At 39.1% G+C, this 20,164-nt stretch overlaps 1 protein-coding gene across 3 annotated transcripts in view; it reads right to left on the bottom strand.

Moving 5' to 3' along the window:
- LOC150092935 (uncharacterized) overlaps nucleotides 1-20,164 on the bottom strand; it is a 192,724-nt gene that overhangs the window by 31,953 nt on the left and 140,607 nt on the right. For all 3 annotated transcript variants that reach the window (XM_090413390.1, XM_090413391.1, XM_090413389.1), the window contains exon 9: nucleotides 10,034-10,214. In XM_090413390.1, coding sequence (XP_090269516.1) covers nucleotides 10,034-10,214 — 181 coding nt within the window. The remainder of the gene's footprint in view (nucleotides 1-10,033; nucleotides 10,215-20,164) is intronic.

Genomic DNA, 20,164 nt, shown 5'->3' with positions numbered 1-20,164 from the left:
AAAATGAGGAATTAAAGTGTGTTTCAGGTTATGAGTGTGATATTTTTGTTGAATGTCAGAATGTAGAAAATAGCGATATGATAAGAAATTGTGAGGTACCAGAGAGCTGTGAGGGTGGCGTAGAAAGTGAGCATGAAGGTAATAATACAGAACAAATGAATGGTTTAACAAATAATAAAAAATATGTGATAGATGCAATAAGTGAGATCGCACGGTTGAGTGGAGCGATACATAGGGCAAAGCGATACAGCTGGAGCATATGCACAAATGTCTACCGAGTGTACCAGCCAATAAAAAAAGTATGATAATAAAAATAAGAGCATGATTGTGAACGTAAACAAAATGAAGGAGCAAGTGCTGTATGGAGATTTGTTAGTACGAGGTGTGATGGTTAAAAATTTGACAAAATCATACCAACCTGGTGCGATCATTAAGGACGTAAGTGAGTCTATTAGGGAGTAAAAGCAAAGGGTGAAAGAAATGATAGTGGTGGCAGATATGAATGATTTGAAAGGAGATAAAATGGATAATGATAGAGGACCCTGAAGGAATTGCTTGAGGTAGCAAAAGAGAAGAGTGAGAGAGTTAGGATGGTTAGTCTGTTGCCAAGGCATGACAGTGAAGAGTTTAGGAGGAGGGCCATAATTGCTAATGACTTATTGCACGGGTTATGCAGGATGAGTGGTATGGAATTTGTGGATGTGTGGAGCGAGTTCGATGGGCGAAAGGATCTATATAGGATGGATGGTTTGCATTTGAATGGATTCGGTGTAAGGAGACTTGAAAAAGTGTGGTTGAATGAAGTGGATGTGCAGAATCAGGGAAACTAGATTTATTAGGGGGGGGGGAGTAGATATGCAGGCCTTAGGGAGGCAGCTGTGTGTATGAATGAGTATAATATGCCCGAGCGAGGAAGGACAACAAATCAGAATGGGATAGTTAGTATAAGGCATCAAGGTAGGGATGGGACTAACGGACTTCTGCAATTCATGTATACTAATGGTAGGAGTATTAGGAACAAGAAGGAAGAATTTTTGGCCTTGGTTGGCACTTCCAGACCACAGATTATTGGAATTAGTGAAACATGGCTGACTGAAGATGATATAGGTAGTGGGATTGAATGTGAGGGGTATAACGTGTTCAGGAGTGACAGGGAGGATAAAATGGGGAGGGGGAGTATTATCGATGATAGCTGATGAGCTGCAGCCAAGGAGAATAGAAGTTGAATTGCAGAATAGAGAAAAGAGCACATTTGAGGCTATTTGTGTGAGATTGAGGCTAGCAGAACAAAATATACAATTGGGTGCTGCTATAGACCAGGTGATGGAATAGATGGTGGAGATAGTATGCATAAGCAAATAGAAGAAATGAGTGGAAGGAGGGTAATTATTATGGGAGATTTCAACTATGGTAACATTGACTGGAAGAGGAGAGGACACATGGGAGGAAGGACTTGGATTTTATGCGGTTATTAAGGGATAGCTATCTGTGACAGCATGTAATGGATAATACTAGGGGTCAGAGAGTGCTTGACCTAGTAAATGCATCTGAGGATTTGACTGTAATGAATATGACCACATTGCCACCAATTGGTGAGAGTGATCATAGGATCTTGACTTTGGGGGTGGTTAAAGGTGTGGAATTTACAATTAAGACAGGGTACATGTGGAATTATCATGCTGGTAAGTATGACAAGCTTAGGAGTTTGATTGGTTCAGTGCCATGGCATGTAAAACTGCAAGGGCTAGATGTTGATAGTGCATGGGAGGCAGTTAAGAAGTGTTTGCAAGAGGCAATTGCTGACTGTATACCTAGTCTGAATAATAAATCAAGTAGGGATTAAATAGATGAATAACACCATTAAGCTTGAGCTGCAAAAAAATAAACAATTGTGGAGGGAATTTAAGGAGAAAGGTGACCTGCAGGCACATGAACGGTATAAAGCCAAGGCCAGAAGGGTAACAAGTGTGGCAAGAAAAACAAAAGCGGATAATGAAAGAACATTAGCCATGAAGGCTAAAGAGAATCCCAAACAGTTTTTCGATATGTTGCAAGTAAAAGAAAAAAATGTATATGGCAGATTGATTTTAAAGAATGCCGATGGTAGGGAGGTAACCGAATCACTTGATATAGTAGAATTACTGAGTGAGCACTTTGCACATCCAGGTGGTGACATTGCAGAAATGGAAGTGAATAGTCTATTACAAAACCTCAATGTCAATTCATCTGTGGGATTGGATGGTATACCAGCTCGTGTCGTACGGGTAAAGAATTGTCAGTGCCTTTGACCATTGTTTAATTTGAGTCTCGGGTATGGGTTAGTCCCAAGGGGGTGGAAAGAAGGGGAAAATAGTTCCACTGCATAAAGGAGGTTAAAAGACTGCTGTTGAAAATTACCGGCCAATCAGCATGTCAGGAATTGTTGTCAAGGTCTTGGAGAAAATGGTCAAGAAAAGAATACAGGATTGGAAAGATGAAAATTGGATACTGTATGGGGGACAGCTTGGTTTTGTGAAGGGTAGATCATGCCTCAGTAACTTGCTCACATTCTATAATATAGTGATGGCTGAATTGGATAAGGGTAAGATTTACAGTGATTCTACTGGACCTTGCTAAAGCCTTTGATAGGATACCACATGGAATTCTAATCAGTAAACTGCAGCATATTAGAATGGATATAGGGTTGGTGAGATGGATAGGAGGGTGGTTGATGGAGATAGAGAGTGATTTATTCAGGAGTAGAGTCCAAAAGATGGTCTGTGACTAGTGGTGTGCAACAGGGTTCTGTTCGTGGACCACTACTGTTTAATTTGTTCATTAACGATATAGGAAAGGACCTGAAAGAAACATTCCATCTGATTGCGGATGATTTGGATAGTTTGGAGGACTGGGCTAAGGAGAATGGATGTCAATTTAATGTGGAAAAATGTAAGGTTTTGCATTATGGGGTGAAAAGAGCAGTATATCACATTGGTGGAACTGTACTCCAGGAGATTGACGTTTAGGGGATACATCGCAAAAGTGGCAAAATCAGCTCATCAAATCACTTGGTTGCTGAAAAACACTTTAACGAGCAGAGACAAACGAGTTATTGTTCCTCTGTATCAAGCCTTGATAAGACCCCATATCTAGACTACTGTGCCCAGATATGGGCGCCAGGGTTCCTTCTTGATGGGGAGGAGGAGGAGAGGATCCAGAGATGAGTGACCAAGATGATAGCAGGACTCTATGGAACGAGCCTTATGAGAACAGGTTGAAGATTTGTAGGCTGCAGAAATTAGTTGATAGGCAAAAAAGGGGTGATATGATTGAGACATTCAATCATATCACCCCTTTGGTAGTGGGAGGACTAGGGACCATCCATGGAAGCTTTGTAAGAGTGTGGTTAGCAAGGGTGTTAGAGCTAGGTTTTTTACTTGGAGAGTGGTAAATGAGTGGAATAAGCTGCCAGAGTCTGTTGTGGGTGCCATGACTGTAAATGAGTTCAAACTGATATTATTATTATTATTATTGTTCCAGGCAACTCCAAGGAGTCGACAGACTCATCAACGGAGGCCCTAACATCATGTCAAGAACAACTATTCGACATTGAACATTATCTATCATACCTTGCCTTGAACTCATTCACGGTCGTAGCATCCACAACAGACTGGACGCTTATTCCACTCATTCACCACTCTCCAAGTAAAAAAATTGCTCAAACACCCTTGTCAACCACGCTCTTGCCCAGCTTCCATGCATGGCCCCTAGTCCTCCCACTACCAGTCATATTTTCAAAAATATCTTCTGGATCAATCTTATAGAAACCCTTCAGTAATTTGAATGTCTCAATCATATCACCCCTCTGTCTATCGTCCAATCTCTGCAACCCACAAATCTTCAACCTATTCTCATAAGGTTCATTCCACAGACCTGCTATCATCTTGGTCACTCGTCTCTGGATCCTCTCCACTTCCTCCCCATCATGAAGAAACCCTGGTGCCCATAACTGGGCACAGTAGTCCAGATGGGATCTTATCAAGGCTCGAATACAGAGGAACAACAACTTGTTTGTCTCTGCATGTTAAAGTATTTTTCAGAAGCCAAGTGATTTGATAAGCTGATTTAGTCACTTTTGCAATGTGCCCCCTAAACTTCAATTCCCTATCCACCAACACTCCCAAATCCCTGGCCTCATCAATCTCCTGGAGTACGGTTCCACCAATGCGATATACTGCTGCTATTCTTTTCACCCCAAAGTGTATAACCTTACACTTTGCCACATTAAATTGACATCCATTTTTCCTAGCCCAGTCCTCCAAACTATCCAAATCATCCTGTAAAATTTTGACATCCTGTGCGCTCACAATTGCTCTACCCAACTTTGCATCATCAGCAAACAAGTGAACACTTCCTCTCAAATCCTTTCCTATATCATTGATGAACAAATTGAAAAGCAGTGGCCCAAGAACAGAGCCCTGAGGAACACCACTAGTCACAAGCCGTCTTTTAGACTCCACTCCTGAATAAACCACTCTCTCTGGTATCTCTCCTTCAACCACCCTAATATCCATCTCACCAACCCTATATCTATCCCCATCTGCTCCAGTTTACTGATTAGGGTTCCATGTGGTATCCTGTCAAAGGTCTTGGCAAGGTCCAGTAGTATCACTGTAAACCCATTACCCCTATCCAGTTCAGCTGTCACTGTGTTATAAAACGTGAGCAAGTTACTGAGGCATGATCTACCCTTCACAAAACCATGTTGTCCCCTATACAATATCCCATTTTCATCTATCCAATCCTGTATTCTTTTCTTGACTAATTTCTCTAAGACCTTGACAATGATTCCTGATATGCTAATCGATCGGTAATTTACAACAGCAGTCTTGGAACCACCTTTATGCAGTGGAACTATTTTCCCCTCTTTCCACCCGCTCGGGACTAACCCAGACCCGAGACTCAAATTAAACAAAATGGTCAAGGGTACTGACAATTCTTTAGCTGCTTCTCGTACAACACGAGCTGGTATACCATCCAATCCCACAGATGTATTGACATTGAGGTTATGCAATAGACTACTCACCTCCACTTCATTAACCACAATTCCCGTATAATCTACTGGTTTATTCGTTTCTGCAATGTCACCACCTGGATGATATATACTTGCAAAGTGCTCACTCAGTAACTCAACTATATCAACTGATTCAGTTACCTCCCTACCATCGGCATTCTTTAAAATCATTCTGCCATGTACATTTTTCCTTTTACTTGCTACATATCTAAAAAACTGTTTAGGATTCTCTTTAGCTTGCATGGCCAGTATTCTTTCATAATCCTTTTTTGCTTTTCTTACCACACTCGTTACTCTTCTAGCCTGCGCTTTATACCATTCATGTGCCTGCCGGTCACCTTTCTCCTTAAATTCCCTCCATAGTTGTTTCTTTTTTTTGCAGCTCAAGCTTAATGGTGTTATTCATCCATTTAACCCCTACTTGATTTATTATTCGGACTCTAGGTATACAGTCAGCCATTGCTTCATGCAAACACTTCTTAACTGCCTCCCATGCACTATCAACTTCTAGTCCTTGCAGTTGTACATGCCATGGCACTGAACCAATCAAACTCCTAAGCTTGTCATACTTTCCAACCCGATAATTCCACATTTACCCTGTCTTAATTGAAAATTCCACAACTTTAGACATTTCCCAAGTCAAGACCCTATGATCACTCTCACCAATTGGTAGCAATGTGGTCATATTTGTTACAGCCAAATCCTCAGATGTAATTACTAGGTCAAGCACTCTCTGACCCCTAGTATTTTCCATTACATGCTGTCGCAGATAGTTATCCCTTAATAACCACATAAAATCCAATTCCTTCCTCCCATGTGTCCTCTCCTCACTCCAATCAATGAGACCATAGTTGAAATCTCCCATAATAATTACCTTCCTTCCACTCATTTCTTCTATTTGCTTGTGCATACTGTCACCACCATCTTTTCCATCATCTGGTCTATAGCAGCACGCAATTGTATATTTAGTTCTGCTAGCCACAATCTCACACCAAATAGCCTCAAATGTGCTCTTTTCTCTATCCTGCAATTCAACTTCTATTCTCCTTGGCTGTAGCTCATATCAACAATACTCCTTCCCCCATTTCATTCTCCCTGTCATTCCTGAACACACTATACCATCACATTCAATCCCACTAGCTATATCATCTACAGTCAGCCACGATTCACTAATACCAATAACCTGTGGTCTGGAAGTGCCAACCATGGCCAAAAACTCTTCCTTCTTGTTCCTAATACTCCTAGCATTAGTGTACATGAATTTAAGACCCCCATTAGCCCCAACCCTACCTTAATGCCTTATATTAACTATCCCACTCTGATTTGTTGTCCTTATTCACTCGGGCATATATTATATTCATTCATACATTCAACTGCCTCCCTAAGGACTGTATATCTATCCCCCCCCCCCTTAATAAATCTAGTTTCCCTGAATTTGCACATCCACTACATTCAGCAACACTTTCTCAAGTCTCCTTACACCGTAACCATTCAAATGCAAGCCATCCATCTTATATAGATCCTTTCGCCCATCGAACTCACTCCAGACATCCACAAATTCCACACCACTCATCATACATAACCCACGCATAAAGTCATTCACAATTATGGCCCTCCTTTTAAACATTTCACTGTCATACCGTGGCAAAAGACTAATCATTCTAACTCTCTCACTCTTTTCTTTTGCTACCTCAAACAATTCATTCAGGTCTTCTATCATTTCCATTTTATCTCCTTTCAGATCATTTGTACCTGCCACAACAATCATTTTTTTCACCCTTTTCTTTTGCTCTCTAATAGACTCAGTTACATCCTTTATGGTTGCACCAGGTTTGTACGATTTTGTCAAATCCTCTACTAACACACCTCGTACTAACGAGTCTCCATACAGCACTCTATCCTTCATTTTGTTCATGTTCACATTCATACGCCTATTTTTCTTGTCATACTTTTTATTATTGGCTGGTTCATTCAGTCGACTTTTGCTCATACGCTCTAGCTGCTGTTTTGCCCTTTGTATCGCACCATTCAACAACGCGATCTCACTCATTGCATCTATCGCATCTTTTTTATTCTCTGTAAAACCATTAATACTATCATTCACACTTTCTACATTCACACTCTCACAATTCTCTGGTACAACCTCGCCATTTCTTGTCATATCCCTATTTTTTTCATTCTGAAGTTTGACAAAAATATCACTCACGATCCGAAATACACTTCAATTCCTCATTCTCCCTACATTTTCTACACACATTCACTCCTTTATTATCATCTAACCACACTCTGACGCACTCCGCAAAGCGTACATTTCATAGATAGTACACTGAATCATCTCCTTTACATCACCGTTTTTGAAAGAAGATGGTGAACCATCATTACTGGCCGTCATTTTCCTTTGTACTTACTAGTAACGTATTTTATCAAATTATAAATTATAAACACCAAAAACACACAAACAGACGCACTAAGATATGCAAGGCAAACAAAACTACGCAATATTAAAGTAAATTTATCAACGATAACTGAAAATAACGCTTATCTGATCAGGAGCTTTCATGAACACTACACACTATGAATCCCTCTAGAAGCGACTTCCCCTAATATATGATAGATACTGTGTGAATGTTGAATAGTTGTTCTTGACATGATGTTGGGCCTCCCTCGATGAGTCTAAGGACTCCTTGGAGCTGCCCGTAATAATAATAATAAGTAAACAAAGTTTGCGCCTGAAGTTACTTCAGGAAGCTAAAGCTAAAGACTAAAGAAGCTAAAGACTTCACATCACTTGACTTAGTATCCCAAAATGCAAGTTCCATATTCTTACAAAACATGTATAATGCTATACATTATGGGAAGGGTCACTACCCAGACCAGTTTCGACCTTTATTGAGGTCTAATCAGTGGGGGCCAGGGTGACCACCCAGCAAAAATATTTTGTACCAACTTATGGTACAAAAAGGTACTAAATCCGAAAAAAAAAAAAAAAGAGTACTAGCCTGTGTAGCTCAGTGGATGTGGCGTTTGCCAACCACCACGCTTGGCCGCACGAAGGAAGACTTGGTTTCGAGTCTAGTCGGCGACTAGAGGAAATTTTTCTAAGCCTTTTTTCGACCGGTTCCCGAGTTAGTCGATCTCTGGCACGGGCAAGCAGGTTTTTCCTCCCGGAAACTCGGGTTTTTCGTCCTGTAAACTCAAGAAAATCGACTGTAGAACCCACATTATTTCAGACATTAAATATATTGTGTTAGGGTTAGGGACCACGAGATGGCGGCACATTTGAGCCGTCTCTCTTCACTGAGTACCGCTTAATTAGTGATAGCCTTGGGCCATCTATCTCTGATTGGTACCAGTGGAGATTGAACTGCCCACTCAGTCTCCAAAAGTTAGATAGGGCTAAATGGCCTCGCCTACTCCCCGTATACGGGGAATAAAAAAGGCGTTAGCTGATTTTTTTTTTTTGAAATTTTTATTTGCTTTCATTTCACTCTATTTATGGCATTTTATGATATTACTACCTTATTATCATAGATGAACTTAATGTAAAATTGCTAAATTAACACACGCACGACAAATATGAAAAGAAAGAAAGTCAAACTCACCTCACTGCAGTCATCCACGAGTCCAAGAGCTGCAGTTGTCAATTATCATAACAGGTCCCAATTGTAACTCTAGCACTTAACATGTATTAATTTACTATATAATTTTAGTCTCATTTTAGTGTTTAAAATAATGTAACATTAAATTTTCAGTTATTTAATATGCTATTTACATATATACAGGGGTTCCCGCTCACAAGAAAAACACTAGAAGTATTTACTCATTATTTTTAGCAGATTTTGCTAAATTAGTTGTGTCTTCAGAAATAATAAAATCTGTAGCTGATGAATGTTTCAATTTTTCTTTTGTCAAAAGGAGTCTATTCATCAAGGGAGTTTGTAGTTGATTTCTTATTTTATTCTTATTTATTGTCACTGCTGAAAATATTATTTCAGTTGCTTAATTTTTCCACTTGTTTTCATTGTTGTAATGATCTTATGACATGCAAGAAGTGTTTGAATAGCGAGGAATATGTTTTCATCAAACTTTGTTTTTTATGGAGAAACAATTAGTGATAAGAAAATGCAACAACACTCAGTAATTAAAAAAGAAACTCAAAGTGTGTCAGATTATGCACGTGCAAGAATGTTTTCGATAGCTACCACTAGATCATTCGACCATTGTAGAAAAAGACAAGATGGCGAGTGGACCGGAGCATGCTTTTTTGCATTTTGTAGCTTCATAGCACAAAGTCTATTATTACTTTGCAGTGAGATTTAGAAAAAAGTAAAGAAAGGAGCCTCCTGTTGCAAATTCCATTCGTAAGTGGTACAACAAATTTCAAGACTGGCTGTATCTGTAAAGAAGAGTCCTGGCTGACTGCATGTGAGTGAGGAAACAGTTGATTGTTCAACAGTCGTTTCTTTGAGGTCCGATGAAGTGAATTCTTTCTGCTCAGACATTATAGTCTGCATCAAAGAAAATTAAACAATCATGTCAAGAATGTATTTGTCAGGAAAAGTGAACCAACACAACATCCATGTATGGGGGTTCTGAAAACCAACATGCAGTTGTTAAGCATTCAAGGGGCAGTACAAAGGTGAATGTATTTTGTGCCTTGACAAAAGATGCTATAGAGAAAAGAATTTGAAGCTATATTTATGTTCTACCTTCACAGAATTTACTACTTGTGTTGCTAAGAGGTGAGCACAAATTCACATTTATATCAGGCAATAGAATATACAACTATCAAAATGAACTATACAACGCAATAAAATATTGTGTCGAATATTGTAACTATTAGCAGCTTACAGCAAAAACACTAATTCAAGATAACATATTTCACATTTAACTCATAAATTACAATTTAAGTCAAACTACCTGCAAACAAACTGACATAACAATTTTTTTTCATGAACTTTTTTGAAATATTTTACCCACCTGATGTAAATGAATTGCTTGCACATTTTTCTTCAGGTAAAGCAACATCAGCATCATCTTCTGAATTAGTTGGAGAGGGTGCATCAGTACAGGGAGAAGGCAATGGACTTGCAAAGGAGGCTTTCAATTCTTCTAATTTTTTTTGCAATGCTTTGACTCTTCCTCCAAAATTTTTATATGCCTGTAATTTTGAAATGTCACTGCAGTTTTTATTTATGTTAATTATTTCCATATCTTGAAAGTGTTTTTTTTATTTAACTCACAATAAATAACAAAGAAATCAATTCATGATCCTATGAGACTAACAGTCATTCAGTTTTGTAATGCATATGCTAAAAATTACCAATTTTAAGATTTTGTCTTTGTAAACCCCATGAATGATCTTTCATTCCTGAATATTCTCTCCAGTCACACTAGCTTTTGTTATTCCACTGTCACTCTCCACATTTAAGTTGCTATTGTCACAAAAAATAGCTTAAATAATTGAAATATTTACTAGTTCCAAAAGTTTTCCACATAGAATGCAGCTGGTCATTTTCAATGTTCCTGTCTACTTTCGCTTTGTTCTATTTTATTGCTGATTTTTATACCCAATGTGTTAGAGCAGTTATTCAATTTCATGTAAGTCCTGAAGACAATATACTGGATATACTTAGAAGTATAATATTATCCATATAAAGAAAAGAGGTCAGTTTAATATCACCTGTTTTGCTATCAGGTTTAATGCCACTTTCTTTGGTGACACACACACACACACAGATGAATGTCAGTAGTGATAGAAAGCATTCTTGCCTTCATCCTAGTTTTACCACTGTTCTGTATATGTTTCACTTCTAACTGCTGACAAACAACATAAATGTAGACTATATATTGCTCTGTATCATGTTCCATTTACATTATACTACTGTAGTGTTCTAAACAGCTTTTCTCTTGGTGTCTTTATCATATAAAGATTCCTAAGTCTATGAAACTTATACTGATCTAATTCCTAATGTGGATATTAGATGTTGATTATCACTCATGGTTTGGTTCATAGCTGGAAAACCAGCAGGCGAATGCTGGTCTTGAAATTCAAGACCAGCATTCACGCTTGCTCTTGTTATCACTGAATGATAACAAGAGCAAGCGTGAGAGGTGTGACTGAAGTCTGATTAGCAGAATAATGAATTACTGACCATTTAAAACTATATATTTAGAAATTTATATACATTTAATCATACAAATACAACATTTATTTTACAAATGATATTCTATCTTTTTCAATTTAGCTACTTGAATACAAATTCTATCCTATGGTTCTTTATGAACTAGTCAATAACATTATCATAAAAAGTTAGTTGTAACTCAATTTTCCCAAGCAACATGCACACTTGTAAAGGGTGGCTAAAGTTCACTGGCTAGAGCTACTTTGACTGTGTATGGCCTGTGTTTAAGACGATGTGAAGGGAGTGGAAATGGCTATGCGCGTGCATGAAATCACAGTGCTGCAGCGAAGACCTGGAAGCTCCCACAACCGAGCAAGCCAAGGTAGCTTTGACTAGATGAGCAAGCATCGGCCTTTGATGCACAACGCAAAGTTTATTTATTGCCGCGCAAGCTTAAGACGTCTTCTGTTTACAAAAATAAAAGCCTAAATGGAATGCTTATAAATGCATGCATTTATTAACAAATAAATATTACTTAGCCTCAAGGGTTCACTTTAGTGAGTACGGGCATGGCAAACCCAAGGTACCTGATGCTGGACCATGCCTTACTTCATATAATATACATCTGTAATATTATCTGTAGACTGGTCCCTCCTCTTCCTTCCTTGCTTCTTTCTTCTCTTCTTGCTCCTTATCCCCCAATGCTATTAGAGTATTCGAGGGCTAGGGATGAATCTTTCCTTTTTGATGTGTCATTTCATCTTATGCACTATTGTGAGGCACCAACTCGTCTGGCTAGTGTGGTGCTATAAGGCCAAATACCTTCCCACAAGGACAATGCAAATGATGAATAAAGTAGGAAAATTATATACTGGCTCGTCCGTCACCCAGCATAAAAAGGGATGCGTCCTAGACTTAGGCAGAGGGGTCTAGGTCGAAAAATATGTGACAGTCTCCACTAGCTACGAGTCCACCTACAGTGCACAGTGATAGGAGGATATTAGTAGGAACATATAACTACAGATCTCTATGGGATGATGATAGCTTGGAAGAACTGATGAAGGAATTGGAACATATAAAATGGGACGTCGTGGGCCTTTCAGAGATAAGAAGGAAAGAAGAAACTCTCATGCGATTAAAAGATGGATATCAACTCTACTGCTGTGAATGTGACAGAAACTCAACCGGTGGTGTAGGATTCCTAATAAATAAAACAATCAAGGACAATGTCCTCTTTATTATTACTAAATAGTTTAGGGAAATAACAACGTAGACTAGGATATACATTAAAATAACTTTTTAATACAAATCCAATATTTCGGCAACGTTACGTTGCCATTTTCAACAGGAACTTGTGAGCAAGACACATGCACGCAGGCACAGCAAACAGTAAATGAGGACGAAGCAGGAAGCTATTCTTTCTCCTAAAGTCCTACTGGTGCCCCCTAGTGGGCAATGTTGGTATCCTTGGACGATTGGGCTGAGGTCTTCTGATGTATGTTTCCCAAATTTGAGGCAGTCTCATGCAGCCAAATTTGTTGAGGTTTGGATTGTTTCTTAGGGCTGAGGCTGATTCCATGAAAAGCCTTTCATACTTGTATTTACTACGGTGAATGATTGTGGCTTTCTTCCACCGTATTCTATGGCAGGTATCCAGAGCATGGTCTGCAAGACCAGAGTGGCTGTATTGGTGGAACCGGATGTAGTCCTTGTGTTCTGTAATTCTAATATTGGCTGTCCTGCCTGTTTGGCCAAAGTAGGACAGCTTATAGCTGCAAGGGACCTGGTATACACCAGGTAGGGGGGTATACACTCAACCCCCCTACCTGGTGTATACAGACCCCCCTGTGTATGTGTGTGTGTGGGTTTGGTCTTTAGTGGAGCAGATAAGGGATGCCGATTTCTTATATGGTCTGTAACAAGAAGTTAAGCAGTGGGTTTTTTTAGGATTTTTGTAATTTTTTCCAAGGTGCCTCTGATATAGGGTATGGTGATGGATTTAGCGTAATCCTTATTGTGAGGGGGGGGGGGTTGTGGTTTATTGGTTTCAATATTTTTTGGATTGTTTTGGGAGGGTAGCTATTGGCTGAGAAAGTGTTGGGAATGTGGTTTAGTTCTGTGGTTAGGACACTGTCATTTGAACAGATAAGTTTAGCCCTGTTGTGTAGTGTCTTAATGACACCATATTGTTGTGAGGAAGGGTGGTGGGATTGTTGGTGAATGTATCTGCCTGTATGGGTGGGTTTTCTATAGACTGAGAAAACCAAGGTTCCATCAGGTTGGCGGGTGACTAGTGTGTCTAAGAAAGGAAGGCAGTTGTTTTTTTCTTCTTCCAAGGTGAATTTGATTCTGTGGTGTTGGTTGTTTAAGTGTGTTAGGAAGGAGAGGAGTGCATCAGAGCCATGTGGCCAAATAGCGAACACATCATCTACATGTTGAAGCCAAATGGTTGGTTTTTGTGGAGCAGAGTTTAAGGCTTTCTCTTAAAAAGTCTCCATATAAAAGTTGGCCAAGGGTGGGGAGAGTGGAGAACCCATGGCTGTCCCCTCTATTTGTTTGTAGAATTTTCCTTGCCAAACAAAATAGCCTGAGTTCTTTGTGAACTGAAATATAGCTGTGATATCGGGAGGAAATTTAGCTTGGATTACCTCTAAGGATTCTTTGAGTGGGACATTTGTGAATAAGGAGAAGACATCAAAGCTGACCATTACGTCAGTGTGTTTGAGTGTAAGGTTTTCTATGCTGGCTTTGAAGTGGGCTGAGTTTTTTATGTATGAAGGTGTGTTGCCAGTATAGTGTGTGAGAGCTTTGGCCAAATGTTTAGCTAGCTTCTATGTGGGGGAATCAATGCCATCCACTATGGGATGTAATGACATATCTTCCTTATGTATTTTTGGGAGTCCATAAATACGGGGGGGGGGGGGGGGGGGTAAATGGTTTTAATTTGTTAGTGACTTCCACAAGCCAAGAAGTGACCTTCTTAGGAGCCTGTGGAGTTTTCTAATTTGTGAGTTGGTGGGATTGTACTCGATAGGGAGGTAAGTAGCCTGATCTAACAATAGAGCTTTCAGCTTACCTGTATAATCCTTTTGGTTAAGCAATACTGTGGCGTTCCCTTTATCCGCTTTGGTGATTATTATTTCCTTGTTTTTCTTTAATTCCAGTAGAGATTTAATTTCTTTAATGGGCATGTTGGCTTTAGGTGGTTTTGCATTGGTCAGAACACAAGCCACATCCAGTCTGATATCGTTGGCGACGTGGTTAGGAAGGTGTCGTATCCTGGGTTCCACTTGTATCATAATATCCTCTGCAGGTATTCTTCTGGGTGCAATGGTGAAGTTGTGGCCACGTGAGAGGGCGTCGAGTGCTTCAGGTTTCACAATACACGATGAAAGGTTGACTACCATTTCGGTAAGAAGTTGCGGTTTCAAGATCGCATTCTTCTTTATTAAATTCTTTCTCCGCTGTAGTGCACGAGATGTCGTGCAAAATAGACCACATTTCGTGGCTTAAGGTGAAAGGTCATCTTCGAGTGCCTGGATAGTTGAGTTAGCATCACTCAGGAAACAGCGAGTAGTAGCGATTTGTTCCCTGGGCACAGCTTGGCTGGCACGATAATAAATGCGAACAGCCTTTTGCAAAGAGAACCGGTGCTTCAATTTAACACAGTTAGGAATTACCTGGTTATCCCGGCAGCGTTTTAGGAATGCGAGACGATTAAGTTGTCTTAACAGCTTCAACTTCATTTTACCATAATGGCGGGCTTTATGTGCAGTAAAATCTCCGTGGATTATCGTAATTCTAGTAGAAAGGATTAGACATTGGTTATGCATTATTACTAAATAGTTTAGGGAAATAACAACGTAGACTAGGATATACATTAAAATAACTTTTTAATACAAATCCAATATTTCAGCAACTTCACGTTGCCATTTTCAACAGGAACTTGTGAGCAAGACACATACACGCAGGCACAGCAAACAGTAAATGAGGACGAAGTGGGAAGCTATTCTTTCTCCTAAAGTCCTACTGATGCCCCTTAGCGGGCAATGTTGTCCACAACAATATTTGAGTCATTAAGACACTACACAACAGAGCTAAACTTATCTGTTCAAATGACAATGCCCTAACAACAGAACTAAACCACATTCTCAACACTTTCTCAGCCAATAGCTACCCTCCCAAAACAATTCAAAAATATTGAAAGCAATAAACCACAACCCCCTCACAACAAGGATTACTCTAAATCCATCACTATACCCTATATCAGATACACCTCGGAAAAAATTACAAAAATCCTAAAAAAACACGGCTTAACTTCTTGTTACAGACCATATAAGAAATTGGCATCCCTTATCCGCTCCACTAAAGACCCCCCCCCCCAGACCTACTTGGTGTATACCAGGTCCCTTGCAGCTATAAGCTGTCCTACTTTGGCCAAACAGGCAGGACAGCCAATATTAGAATTACAGAACATAAGGACAACATCCGGTTCCACCAATACAGCCACTCTGGTCTTGCAGACCATGCTCTGGATTCCACCAGAATATGGTGGAAGAAAGCCACGATCATTCACCGTAGTAAATACAAGTACGGAAGGCTTTTCATGGAATCAGCCTCAGCCCTAAGAAACAATCCAAACCTCAACAAATTTGGCTGCATGAGACTGCCTCAAATTTGGGAAACCTACATCAGAAGACCTCAGCCCAATCATCCAAGGATACCAACATTGCCCACTAGGGGGCATCATGTTGGATTGTGATAGAGTGGAATTTTAGGAACTCCTATTTTATCACAATCTAACATGCGTTTCCAAACAAAAAAGGGAGATAAATACAGTAAATTGCCTCTAAGTATAAATTATTTGCTATGAATATATATATATATATATCAAGCATATTCTGTTATGAGAGGTTAAATAAGTATGTATTTTGTGCCATTCACAAATGAGGTTAAATTAATACTGAAAGTGTAAAACATTAGCAGAGCATTATAAAATAACATGTATAAAAGAATTATAGAATGTAAGCACAAATTCAACAGTTGGGGGGAGTGAAGTCCAAAGGTCACGGAGCCGTAACGCGAGGGAGCGGCTCGCCCCAAGCAAACAGCGTGACGTCAGCGAACGTGCAATAGCAGCGGAGAGGCTGGACGCCGTGGCGTAAGAGCACGTGAGAAATGGCTGGACATCGAAAAGTGCGAGAAACGCCGAGAAGAAAAGAGGGAAATATAAGGGTCGTGCAACCCTGAAACAAGGCATTTTGTTCCTGGATCTCCTGGTGTTCGTCTCTCGCAGTGGTGAAGGGTGGCAGTGCCCCCATACCGGAGGATCCCGATTAAGGCAGTTGCGGGACTCGGCGACCGTATTCTCCGCGGAAAAAGCCCGGCAGTCCACAGAAAGCCAGTTTCCTGTAGACCAAAGATGCAATATAGAACCAAAAGGGAGGATAAGTAGATTTTATTTGTGTTTCACTGAATGTGAGATTTGTGCCACGTTGATATGTTAAGAAAAAGGAACATTAATGATATAGAATAAGATTATATTGCTATTGGTTAGAGAGGGTTGAATTTAATCTTACTGGCTGTTGCTGTGTTAAAGTTCGTTAATATATTGAAAGAAACTACAAATATGTTTAGAGTAAGGAATTGATAAATTATAAAGAGATTGTGAAAGATATGAATGTTATCTTGTGTAGTCTGACAGAACTATGGAGTTAGAAAGACTGTGATAATAATACATGACTAATGCATTTGAGAGTGCTAATATAATTCTTGCTTTAGAAAGCTACTGCATAATCTGTAATAAGTATATTAGTAGTATTTGAATATTTTAAACTCTGTCTGGAATTCCCTTAAGATGGGATTTAGACTAATGATACTGGGTGTACCAACTTTTGATATATAATAAACCTTGCTTTTGATTCTAACAAACACTTTCTGTGATTTTTGGAATCCGATGCACCTCTTATAAAATATTACGAACCTATGCGGGACATATTTGAAAAGGGTAAAATTTGGCCACGTCTGCAGAGTTGCTAGGTATCATTAAGTACTGTCCTGAGATCACCTCTTGATTGTCATCATCATCATCAAATTCCTGCCATGTACCCTCAAGGGGTGTACAGGATATGACAGTACTACATGAAAAATTACATCATTACTAACTTCGTATCTACAATTTTCCTCCAAATCAGTCTGTTATTTGTCAAAACTCCAACATTATCAGATCTTATATTTCTATTGTCTAAGGCACTTTGTACCGTATCAATCCATCTATATCTTGGTCTTCCTCTGGGTCGTTTTCCTGCCAACCTGGCAGAGAACACTTGTTTTGCTAATCTTTCCTCTCCCATTCTATTTAAGTGACCATACCATCTGAGATTAGCTCTGCTAACGCATTCCTGGATGCTGACAATGTCAAGTTCTTTCCTAATATCCTCATTTTTAATATGATATTGCCATTGATGCCATCTGTTCACGCCTCTAATCTTTCTCAGGAGACTCTCATATCTGAGGTCTCTAGTCTTTGGTCAAGTGTTTTACTTCTGACCCAGCTCTCAGATCCATAAGTTAAAATTGGTTTGAACACTGTCTTGTATACGGCTAATTTAGTGTTCCGACTAATTTCTTTCTTATTCCATATGAATTTATTCAATTGACTTCCCGCCATACCAGCTTTGCTGATTCTGTTGTCTATTTCTATATTTAGTTTACCATCTTCAGTAAAAATTGTGCCTAAGTAGCTGAAATGTTTTATTTGTTCCACAGGTTCTCCATTCACAACACAGTTGACATTTTCAATGATTCTGCCTATTTTCATTGTCTTTGTCTTTTTATTGCGGACCTTCATACCATATCTATTACAACAGCTATTCAATTTAGTCAGAGAATCTTGCAGACTTGTAGCGGATTTATTTAGAAGTATAACATCGTCTGCATAAAGCAAAGAGCTGGCATTAACATCTCCAATTTTGATATCAGGTTTAATACCACATTCCTTCATAATGTGATCCATATAGATAATGAATAACAGAGGGGATAATGTACATCCTTGTCTCACACCAGATTTAACATTAAACCATCTTCCTGTACTTCCTTCAATTCTAACTGCTGACTCATAACTCAAATAAAGACTAAGTATTGCTTGATATAATGCCCCATTGACACCATATAACTGCAGCGTATTGAATAGCTTCTCTCTTGGCACCTTGTCATATGCCTTTTCCAAATCGACAAAACTTAAATACAGATCTTTGTTATATTCCCATGCTTTCTCGACTATTTGCCGTAAAGTGAAGATCTGATCCTGACAGCCTCTATTTGGCCTGAATCCAGCATGTTCTTCACCAAGCTTTTCTTCCACAATTCTACTCAACCGTTTCTCAAGTATACTTGCATAGATCTTGCCAGGAACACTCAGTAGGGAAATACCTCTGTAATTCTCACATTCAGTTTTATTTCCCTTTTTATATATGGGTACTATGAGAGCTCTACTCCAGTCATCGGGAATTCGTCCCTCTGTCCAGGCTTTCTGAACTATGCAGTGCAGCCACTGTAAGACTCTTATACCACTATACTTCAGCATTTCTGGTCGAATATCATCTACTCCTGCTGCCTTTCCACATTTCAAGCCTTTGATGGCTTTTTCTACTTCAAGTATGGATATGTATTCCTGACTGCATGCCTGGTCAGTGTTTTTTTATCACTGTGCTGTCATCACTGCTTGTTTCATTTAGCAGTTTTTCAAAGTAATTACTCCATACTTCAAGGATATCTTTTTCTCCTGTTTTCATTTCACCTTTATCATCTCTAATTCCTTTTACAGCACTCTTTCCTCCATTCCTAAGCTTCTTCAACAACCTCCAGAATATTTTGCCACCTTCTTGATATTTATTTTCTATATTCTTGCCAAAGTTCTCCCATGACTTTTGTTTAGCTAGTTTTACATACTGTTTAGCTTTCTTACATTTGTCTCTGTATTCTGTAAGAGTAAAAGCTGACTTATTTGCCAGGAACTTTTGATATGCTTTCTTCTTTTCCTTCACTGACTCTTTAACTTCCTGTGTCCACCAGGGAGTTCTGATTTTTTTATCCTTGCACACAACCTCACCACATGCCTCTCTGGCAGGATCAATCAATGTTTCCTTCAGAGTTTGCCACTGAATCTCCAAGGTTTGATTCCTGTTCTCAAACTCTTTCATTTTCTTTTCAATAATATTTCTGTATTTTAGTCTACAGTTCACATCTGAGAGCTGCTCAACTTTTATTCGCTTTAAAACTTTCTTACATGTTATTCTTTTCAATATGAAATTCAATTTTATCCTGCTCAAGACTAAATAGTGATTACTTCCAATTTCAAATCCTCTGTACACTCTGGTGTCCTGCACCAGGGAGAAAACATCACTATCAACAATAACATAGTCAATGAGACTTTTCTTATTCCTAGCCTCTTCTCTCCATGTGAATTTGTGCACATTTTTATGTTGGAACATGGTGTTAGTAATAACCAGTCCATGTCCTGAGCAGAAATCCAACAGATATTTGCCATTATTATTAGCTTTGCTCTTTTCTCCAAATTTTCCCAAAATATTTTTGTATGTCTCTCAATCATTTCCTACTCTGCTATTTAGATCCCCAACAAGCACCAACTTTTCCTTTTTCATTGTGTCAGTTGCTTTTTCTAAAGCCTCAAAAAATTCTTCCACTTCTACCTTAGGAGAACCTTCTGTGGGACCATAGGCACAAATAAGTCTCATTGTCCAGTTCCCCATTCTCATATTTGCCCACATTACTCTACTTGAGACTGACTGCCATTCAAGAAGATTAGCCTCGTATTTTGTGTTGAATACTATGGCTACTCCTTCTTTTCCTTGATTGTCATTGCCTGAATATAACATTTTGTATTTATTGCTCAGAAAGATCTCACCAGTTTTGGTCTTTTTTGTTTCAGTCACCTCTATTATGTCGATCTGGTACTTATCTAATT

The sequence above is a fragment of the Typopeltis vanoorti genome, chromosome 24 (genome assembly GCF_054136105.1).
Source record: "Typopeltis vanoorti isolate ZY-2024b chromosome 24, IOZ_Tvanoo_1.0, whole genome shotgun sequence".
Taxonomy (NCBI): Eukaryota; Metazoa; Arthropoda; class Arachnida; order Uropygi; family Thelyphonidae; genus Typopeltis; species Typopeltis vanoorti.
Note: the sequence above shows the minus strand (reverse complement) of the source record. Positions and strands in the feature narration are given on the sequence as shown.